This window comes from Sinocyclocheilus rhinocerous, unplaced genomic scaffold, assembly GCF_001515625.1.
Source record: "Sinocyclocheilus rhinocerous isolate Xijiao unplaced genomic scaffold, SAMN03320098_v1.1 scaffold503, whole genome shotgun sequence".
Classification (NCBI taxonomy): domain Eukaryota; kingdom Metazoa; phylum Chordata; class Actinopteri; order Cypriniformes; family Cyprinidae; genus Sinocyclocheilus; species Sinocyclocheilus rhinocerous.
The window spans coordinates 228,117-238,819 of record NW_015643185.1 but is presented as its reverse complement, the minus strand read 5'-3'; the positions used below and the strand labels follow the sequence as shown (position 1 = coordinate 238,819).

General features: G+C 34.9%; 1 protein-coding gene across 1 annotated transcript in view; it reads right to left on the bottom strand.

Moving 5' to 3' along the window:
* Nucleotides 1-3,123: 3,123 nt before the first annotated feature.
* LOC107757119 (decaprenyl-diphosphate synthase subunit 2-like) overlaps nucleotides 3,124-10,703 on the bottom strand; it is a 36,138-nt gene continuing 28,558 nt past the window's right edge. Inside the window, exons 6-9 of the mRNA XM_016574504.1 lie at nucleotides 8,926-9,087; nucleotides 8,651-8,779; nucleotides 6,878-6,913; nucleotides 3,124-4,670 (exon numbers count right to left, since the gene is read on the bottom strand). Of these exons, the coding sequence (XP_016429990.1) occupies nucleotides 4,515-4,670; nucleotides 6,878-6,913; nucleotides 8,651-8,779; nucleotides 8,926-9,087 (483 nt within the window). The 3' untranslated portion in view covers nucleotides 3,124-4,514. The remainder of the gene's footprint in view (nucleotides 4,671-6,877; nucleotides 6,914-8,650; nucleotides 8,780-8,925; nucleotides 9,088-10,703) is intronic.

The following is a 10,703-nucleotide window of genomic DNA, read 5'->3' as shown; positions in this document are numbered from 1 at the left end:
ATATATATATATATATATATACACACACATACACGTTTTATAGTGCATTCTGTTGTTTTATTCTAAAACGATTGATTTGATGGTGGTACGGTTAAATAAATGACGTTCAGCAAATTCTGAGTAATGAGATTGGAAATGTAAGCAACACCAAGAAAACCAAACGATAGGCTACCACGAATTGTTTGGATGTACTTTGTTCTCACAGGTTTTGCATTTAATAATATTTGGTTTAAAAAAATATTCATTTACTAAGTCTTCGTGGATTAGTGACTCGAAGTATTGTATTTTTTATTTTATTTAATTTTTTGACTTTCTTTATGAAACCAAATGTTGCCCAAAAAACAATTTATCTGTAACATTTAAGACCAAAATGTATCATTCTCTTTATCAAATTGTAGATTTTAAAATGTTGTTTTAAAATTAAATGAAAAAGTGATAAAGTAGTAGTGCATTTTGCATACTAATTGCCAAAGCATTATAATTAGCCTAAATACATGGTTCTGTATAGTTTCCCACCAGCTAAAATAGTAACCTGGATTAAGGTTAGCACTTTAAGGAAACCTATGCAAGTTGTTTGAGTAATATAGCCTACGTGTGCGCACTTTTAAATTATGTAGGTCTAAACTGCTTTCTGTACTCTTTTACATATAATCATGTTATATAGAAAAGCCATTATTAACTTTATCAGCACATAAATAGGCTAAACTTCATATTCTTGACCATGATAGTTACAACTAGCCAACATCATATTAATATAATTTAACTAACTGCAACAATGTCAGCGCTTTTATGTTGTTTACTGCCAGTTTACCAATGAACTGCCGTCTAGTGGATATGACAAGTAATGCAGGGCAAAGTTGCGTTACTGTATTGTGAAATGTTTTGTCAAATAAATAATCTGTAATTGTATTTAAATTTATATATTGTCATTATTTTATTAACACATTTTTGTTATTTTTATTAACAATATTTATTTATTTGTTTATTTTATTGTTTGAGGCAAATCACGCCAATAAAGTAATTTGAAATTGAAAAATAAAACAAATTCATATTTATATAAACAACAAGGAGGTCTAAATATATCTAATTCACGATCTATTTATGGGAGACGAACATTGTCTGTTACAAACCCAAACCACACAACAACATACTGCAGTATCTTGCACTAAAGCAAATAGGTGAAATAAGTCCACCGTTGCCCTCCTTCTCGCACGCAAACGCACACCTCTGAAACTGTTCTCAGACACTCATCAGCGGCACCCGATGTGACCAATGTCCCGTAACGCGCATTAGTAATGTCTGCATTAGTGATGTCTGCATTAAGTCACGGAGCCGTGGCTCTTTGAGATGTGGGTGTGATGAGGCGCTGGTCATTATTCAGGTAATGTGGGCTGTTTGATCCATCACGCGCTCATGCGATGACGCTCACTCCTCTGTTCCACGGGACGCGCGCGCAGTGAACGGGGAGTCTCGCACTGCTCGTTAAAGACTAATTTCAACATGCGCTCATCTCATTTTTTATCTCACGAGAAAAAAAGATTTGCATCCGTCAAATCGAGAGGATATATATTTTAGTGCATTTGTGCCAAAAAAAAACAAAACAAAAAAACGCGTACTAAATATATTTCAAACGCCTCCCTACTTCAAAAGTCTCTTTCATGTATTCTGTTCTCCAAGCTAAAACTCTAATTACAATCATAATTGTTTTAATAATAAGCTGTTGGATAAACACGCAAGGAAAATAAAATCAAACTGATAGACATAAGTCAACTGCTGTGCAATTAATTGTTTTGCTTTTCATATCAGCTAAAAATGCTATAAAAATGCTTTGAGTCTATAAGTACACGTGACAAAATGTCACATGTCACATGCAAAACAAGAGCGCTTCCTATTAGCCTAATTTTATTATACAAAGACCCAAAACACCGATATTAAAATTTTAGTTTCAATGCACGGAGACCAATAGGTGACTGATCTCGGACCAGCCTCCTCCTGTCCTAAAATAACTCACACAGACCCAAACATAAAGGAGGCGGAGAGTCGCCTGTCTGCATGGAATAAATGAGTGTTGTAATAGCTTTGAGCTTTGCTGAAGTGGAGCTGCTATCAAACACACACTGTCTCGCTTGCTCTACCTGTGCGAATCCAGCCACCATGTCATCAGGGGATCGGATTGCCACGAACAGCCAAACCGCAAAAATCATTTCCATGCGCAAAAACAGAGACAGGATCAGGTTACCAGGGTGATGATACTGAAGGCCATAAACTCACACTCCAAGTCTGTGTGTACTGTATGTCTGACTTTCAATAGGCCGCCGTCTGACCCCATAACCCACACACACACAAACTTTTTTTTAATGAATGTCCATAATACAAACTGTAGGCTAGTAGTACATTTTATAAATAAATAAATAAATGCAGAGACTTAAAAAGTAAACACTGGCATTATCAAAACTGTCTGTTTGAGCATTCGGACCAGTAACACTGGCTGAACCAATAGCATGATTTTGGGGCGGGACTATCGGTTTGTGCACCAATGGCAGATGGAAAGAGTTTGGGGAAACCTGCTTGGAAACAATCATTATGCTCAGCTTTGCCAAGCCTGTGGTTTTCCCGTGGAACTGGGCTACACTGTTACCGCGGGTTAAAGGTTTGACATTTCATAAATTATATTTGACTGAAATACTTGTTTGAATCATTTTGTTCTCACTAGTTTATATTCCACCCATGATAAAACAGATATATAACTGGTAGGGAGCCTGTGTGCAGAAATGTATGACAAGTATTTATTTATGAAAACAGTAAGAGTTTTCTTAAATAATACAATTATTTACAAAAAAAAAAAACAGGTTTATGTTTTAGGCTTAGTTTTCCAACTGGGCTACACTGTTACCGCGGGTTAAAGGTTTGACATTTCATAAATTATATTTGACTGAAATACTTGTTTGAATCATTTTGTTCTCACTAGTTTATATTCCACCCATGATAAAACAGATATATAACTGGTAGGGAGCCTGTGTGCAGAAATGTATGACAAGTATTTATTTATGAAAACAGTAAGAGTTTTCTTAAATAATACAATTATTTACAACAAAAAAAAAACAGGTTTATGTTTTAGGCTTAGTTTTCCAGACTGGATCACTTATTTTGGGCTTGTCTTTCAGGCCAGGTCAATGAAAGACTGGTACAAACTTAGCCATCAATGATCAACTAACGAAAATTGCCAGAACATTAAATAATACATTGATTTCTTCCAGTCTGTAAAGTGTTAGCTATGACTGATTAAATGAAGCAAACTTCCACACGACTAATTAAATTGTGATTCGAACAATCTCATTGAGGTACAGAGACCCAAAAACCCACAAAACAAAAGATCACTCATGACCTTTCATACTGTTCTTCTGCACTTAGTATGATATTTGAATCTGTGATAAAGAAGTCAGATCACAGTGACACTAATAATAAAGTCTGAACAAACTCTGATCAGGGCAAGACAGTGCAAGAGTTTGCCTCTGACAGGAGATGTTGTGTCAGGAAGAGCTGCTTGTTCTTTGTTTCCATCTTCATAGGTTTTCACGGGAAGTTTTCTCAGGTCTGCTTGAGGCCAAAATGAATTTTTCATATATGTCCAGAGGGCTGTCCCGCTCTTACCGAGCAAGCTTAGTGTAATATCCTGCCAACATATCTGAGGCCAGAGAGAGACATGGAAGGAACTCTGAACTACTGATGTTCCTGCATGCATGTTCTTCCCTTTCTGTCCTTCAAGCAATTCAAGTGTGTGTGTGTGGCCCGGTGGCTGTCAGTGGTGACCATCACTCCCCTACGCCCCACTTCACACCCTAGTCGTCCTCCCCGTGGTCACCCGGGAAACCGCAGGCTGCCCAGGCTGGCGCCAGTCCTCTCGCTGAGCTGATCAATACTGCAGCATTTCCTGCCCATTCACTCAGGTCACACACTCACCTCATTAATTATTACTGCCAACACTGCTGCTGGAGCACCCCGGGCACCCACAACACACACGCACAGTCATCGGTTTTCAGACAAACATTTTGGTTAATGCCGCCCCCTGTAATACCAGTGCATTACTCTATGGTCACAAATCAACTTACAATGATTTCAATAATGTTTGTTTGTCGTCTTCTAAGTGGTGTATAGAAATACTGACCTCCATTAATCACAAGGAATCACAGAAATTTTAGAATGAAGAGACATATTGATTTTTTTTTTTCCAAAAAGATATCTCATTTTATAAAAAAAAAATAAAGCTGATTTGGTGACTAAATGCATAGAGTGTGTATGAGTCTGGTAAACTCGACTGTGTGCAACACTCATCAGTTCCGTAAAACTCATCATCTGTAGAGCAGGTCAGAACCACCAACACTCCAAAGTAACTCCTCTTAAAACAGCACCCAAAAAAAGCATAATCAAACTCCAGGCAGGCTCAGTTTCAGCATTAATTAACTGCATCAAACTGAATTGGATTCATATTATATACATCCAGATTGAATCCACCTTCAGAACTTGGTGACCGCGCAGGCCATGTTTTCCAGTGCCGACCGAGCTTCTGATGGTGGGAAGCACTTCATGGCCTCCAAGGCCTTGTTGCCGTGGTAACTGCACAGGTCAAGCGTCTGGCTCACGCCTCGTTCCATCTTTATCAGGCCCCGGAGCTGCAGAGCATGCAAGAATGAGGAGAAATTTTAATATCACTCCATCAAACTGATGAAACTGATATAGGAAACGTAATATTCTTGTAACCAAATTTAGAGGCAAGGAACAGGTCAAGGAACAGGTCAAATCCAGCCCATATTTGAAACAAGCAATTTCTACAGATTAACAGGATTTGCTTGCAAAACAAATGACAGTAACACTTTATAAAATGGTACAATTGTAAACATTAGCTAATGTGCTTGGTATCACAAACTAACAATAAATACTTTTACAGCATTTATTAATCTTGTTTAAATGTTAATTTCTACATACAGTAATTCATTTTTAATATTTCAGTTAATGTAGTATGTATGAACAAATTAACTGAGCAATAGTATTTATAAATTTACATTAATAAGTGGTGTAAAAATGTTGTTCAGTGTTAGTTCATGATCTGTAATGCAAACTAATGTTAACAAATATAATGTATTATTAAAAAGAATACACTAATATTCAAAAGTTTGGGGTCAGAAATAAATTGTAATGTTTTTAATGCTGCTTAATATTTCTGTGACAATTGTTATGCATTTTTTCAAGATTCTATTATGAAGAGAAAGTTTAAAAGAACAGATTTGTTTTATGATTTTGTTTTGAACAAGTCTTCAAAGTCATGTTTGATTCATTTAATGCATCCTTATTGAAACAAAGTATTCATTTCTTTCAGTAAAATCTTATGGGCAGTAAACTTTTGAATAGTAGTGTATATTATCTATATATAATTTAAAAATATATTATCAATATGCCATAAATAACATACCAAAATTCCACAATACTAAATAAACATAATATATTATTAAACATAAATAATTTTCATAAACCCAGAATATTCCACACTCTCCCTCACTTAAATGGTCTTGTAGTCCTCCACTGTCACATACAAACATGTTTTGCTGGAGGCCATTTTGCCAAATGAATTCTGGGATGTGTTGTGCTAAGAAGCCCTTGGGGGGGGGTGATGTGTGTGTCTGTGTCCTGTTGAAGGAGAATCTTGTGTGATGCTGCTGTCAAACCCGTCTCTCTCCTTCCTCTACAAATAAACCTGCCACTCTATCCCCTAATATCCTGTTTCTACAGCGACCCGAGCTGCTTGTGCCCTCCTCCTCCTCCTCTTCCTGCCCCCTCCCCACCACCTCTATTAGTCTCCCCTTCTTTCTTTCTGTCTTTCTTCCCCTTCTGACTTTGGAAATCAAATTTCTGAACTTGCTATCAGTTACAGAACAAACATCTCCTATCGGCTCACTGAGGGCTGTAACCACCAATATTCACAGCACAGGTCGATCAATGTAGGTTTTTCAATGACCGATTCTTAAACTTTTACTTTAATATGCCTCAGATTCAAATACTTGATTACATTCTTGAACTTGCTCACAGAAATGTAGTTTTTTTATATCCTGGTGCAGACTTTCCATTTACTTCTATTGTTTTTAAACCGAGCAGGGTTATTATAGATAGCTAAAACTAAAACTGTAACTGAAACTAAAATTGAAACCATTAAAAAATATATTTTCTCATTTTTATTTAGTTTAACTTGATGTACTAAAATAATTAAAACTGAAATAAACAAAAAATAATAAGAATTATATATATATATATAATATTTAGTTACTTAGTTTTTTTTTTTTTCTGTTTTTTTGTTGTTGCATTTTTAGACTTTCATCAAGATATAATTTAGTATGTTTATTAAGTTCTTTTCCTGGGGACTGTTGGTTGTCACAATAATAGGTAATTTAAGGTTTCACCATCTTACAAAAATATATATTTAAATAAGCATGAACATCTTCAACTTTGTTTCTTTTTTATTGATCATATATGAATGAACTTCTCTTTCTGTTTGTTTGTAAACATTCACACACATGCTGGGACTCTGGGAATGATTTCATGAGTGACTCCTGGGGAATCGATTTGTATCATAACTCTATGAATGTTTCATCAGAAAGACTGTGACCGAAATCATTGATTAGTGGTTTGACCAGGAGGATTGATTTCTCTTGAATTCAATATACAATCTCGATCTCTTATTCATTGGCTGAGTGAAAATAATCAATTGATTTAGTCGCTTTTACACTGAAACACATGAACACAAGTTCTCTGAATAAGAAGACACTAAAATGAGGCACTCGTTACTTGGTTTTCCCTCTCTAGTAATCAAAAAACAGGAGTCACTTACCTTTGTGTAATCAATCTGTCTAGCCATATTCTGGACCTGAAATGAAGAGAGAAAAATGTGAATCCAGAGAACATCATGCTGACACAATGAAACCTGAACCGTAATGGTGTTTTGCCACCAGTCTAGAGGCTAAAATTTTATTGAATCACTTCAATTAATGATAAATACTGTCTGCTCAGTTAGAATATCAAACATAATACAGTAAAACTTGCCTAACTGTCTGCTAGCTGCCTTGAGAATCACATAGCTCATATGATTTTTTCCATCACTGTAATGTGAATAAACATATTAAAATTGGAAAATATTTATGCTTCATGGTTGTATACACTATAAAACTTAACCAACCCAAACTTTTGAATGGTAATGTTTGAATCTGTGTTGAGAGCATATAATTGACCATATAACCATATACACAATCTGTATTGTTAAAAGCGCTATATAAATAAAGGTGACTTGACTTGAGAGGATGTATTTATTTGATCAAAAATGCTGTAAAAACAGTCCTTTCATTAAATATTATAACAATTTAAAATAACTCTTTTCTATTTAATATATTGTATTCTAATATATTTTATAATGTATTCTTGTGTTGGCAAAACTGTATTTTCAGCATCAATTTAATGCGTTCTTTCTGAATAAAATTATTAATTTATTAAAACAAAAACAAAAAAAATTACCAACCTCAAACTTTTGACAGGTAGTTTTGACCGGTAGTATATGTTGTATTTAGTGGTCGACCGATATTGGTTTTTTGACAGCCGATGCCGATATCTTGGAAAGCAGGGGGGCCGATAGCCGATATAAAGCCGATATAATTTTTTTTTAAATTATTATTAATATTTAAGAAATTTTAAATCATTTGACAATGGATTAAAAAATAAATGTGTAAAATAAACATACTTATACTTTAGATGACAAAGTATTTTTCACAAATAAATAAATATTTAATAAAAATATAATTAAAAAGGAAGTAAACACTGTAACCAACAGGGCACTCACCATTCTGGGAAGTTTGTGTGCACTGGGAATCATATTTTTCAAATAAAGCAAGGGTGTAACACATATAAAGCGCAGCATAATTTGAAATCACGAGTTTAAAGTTTAAAGCATTCAATTCACACGGACCGACCTTCACACAGAGAACACGCGATCGTGCTGGATAAAAATGCACACTTCACAAGATCTCACAGCTGGATTCGACTAAGTTTGCAAGGTTTGAGAAATTAAATGTTCATTAGTCATTCAAAGATTTGTTTAAATTATATAAATACGTATTTGCTTAATGCTGACAGCAAACGAGAAAGTATTACAATGTTTGCCTTTCTATTACTAATAATATAAAAGCAATCGTTATAATACTTTCTGTATACATTAATTCCTTTGTTTAACCGTTCTATCGGATTATTAGACAGACTTCTATCCGTATTAGACAGAACTGTTAAAAACGACAGTAAACAAGAGGCAGAATGTGAGCACTGTGTGCTCAGGCGCTGTCAAAATAAAAGTTCCACCTCGAACACATCGGCCAAGCAGAAAAACTTATCGGCCGATGCCGATATTTGAAAAATGGCAAATATCGGCCGATATATCGGTCGACCACTAGTTGTATTGCCTATTAGTTTATGCTGATTTTTGTTTTTAATTGATTTTTGTTTTTATTTTTTTACATTTTGTAGTGAAATATGTGAGATGAGATTCACCAGGTTATTTTACAGAGAGGCTATGAATGAAGTATCACACAGCTGCAAGTGTTCAGATTTGGTTGTCTGGTACCCGTTTTAGCTGGTGCCGCCATCTCTCAGGTCCTACGATCTGTCTGTGGAAGATTACAGGAGCCGAGTCCAAACTAAACACAGTCGCTTCTGACCCACTCTTCACGAACGGCTGCAGATCAGAGTTTAGCTACAAAGACACACACATATATCCATGAATTTTGTGAAATGAGCTTTCTACACAAAGAGAAAACAGGAGAATGTAACTCAAGCAGACAGTAGGAACAGAGAAACAGCTTGTGCCTGCAATGCATGTGTGTGACTGTGTGTACACACCTTGTGTCCCAGAGCGAGGTGTTTTCCGTACTGAAAAGCCAAATTCTGAGCCTCGGTACCATGTCTGGCCAGCTTCATCGCTGCTTGACAACTCTTGGCAAGCAAAGCACCATGGGACAGAAATGTTTGGTCTTCCCAGGATGCAACTGTTAGACTGCCCTCCTTCAGAATACAGAAAAACTCCATCAAATAAGCACTAATGTATTATAAATACTGGGATGTACACTACTGTTCAAAAGTGTGGGGTCAGTAACTTTTTTAAAGAAATATTTTAAACCAGCAAAGATGCAATAAATTGATCAAAAGTGACAGTAAAGACATTTATAATGTAAATATAAATATAAGCTGTTATCAACAAATAATAAGATTAAGATATTATTCAATAATGAGAAATGTTTCTTGAGTAATGAAAATTCAGCTTTGCCATCATAGAAATAAATTACATGGTAAAATATATAAAAGTTATTGGATTATTTTAAATTGTAATATTTCACAAATTTACTGTATTTCTATCAAATAAATGTGAGCATGGTGAGCATAAGAGACTACTTCCAAAAACATTAAAAAAAAATAAAAAAAACTTACCTACCTCAATTTTTTTAACAGTATTGTTTAACAAGATTTGGGGAACTAGGATAGATCATAAAACAAACCTCCAAAACACTTAAGAAAACGTTTAGAAACACTGAGTTAAATTCCTAAACAAGCAGAATGTTGCAGGAAACTTTAAGGATGCCACATTAAACAAAAGAGCGTAAACTAAAAAATGGTGGTATGGCGGTTGGGGGGTAACTGGAGGAGGGAAGGTGATGCAAACGTCTGCTCGGAAATGTCTCCTCTAAAAAGGGTAAAAGAAACTTGAATCTCTCTCCCTCCCTTGTTGCATTTCTCTCATAAACGTGGCCTTCTCCATCACTTTTCCTCCTCCTTTTCCCCAGACAGGAAACTTTGTCATTCATTATTTACTGCGAGCAGTTTGCAGATGTTTAAGTCAGTCTGTGTTTCGCTCTGTTTGGAAATGTTTTGCTTGTTCAGTTTTGAAAGCTTTGAATATGAAACATTAAACACTAAAAAGATTCCTCTGGTACTCGATTTTAATTAATTTATGAGGAAAATAAAGCTTAATCTTAGCAATGACACATATTACATCTCATAGATGGCACATGTTTATTAAAGCAATAAACCAGAGAGGTCGTGCCTTACAGTAATTTACATATGGCTTTGAGTGGTTGCTTCTATAAAACAGGTGACACAACGGGAATATAACAAAAGACAATGTTTCATAAACAGGCACATTACTGTTCAAAAGTTTACTTTTTTATGCTTTTGAAGGAAGTCTCTTATGCTCACCAACGTTGCATTGATTTGATTAAAAATACAGTAAAATATTAAATATTATAAAAAAAATAAATTTTGGAAATTAATAAAAAATGTAATTTATTCCTGTGATGGCAATGCTGAATTTTCAGCAGCCATTACACCAGTCTTCAGTGTCACACGATCCTTCAGAAATCATTCTAATATGCTGATTTGGTGATCAAGAAACTTTTCTTATTATAGTCAATGTCGAAAACAGTTGTGCTGCTTAATATTTTTGGAAAAATCGTAATTTTTTTTTTTTCACAATTCTTTGGTGAATAGAACATTTTGGTTTCATCCGTTCTTGCTGACTAAAAATGTAAAATTAAACAATGGGAAAAAAAATCATATCACTATATATTTCCTATATACACATATAAACAAATATACACACACACACACACACACACATACATACA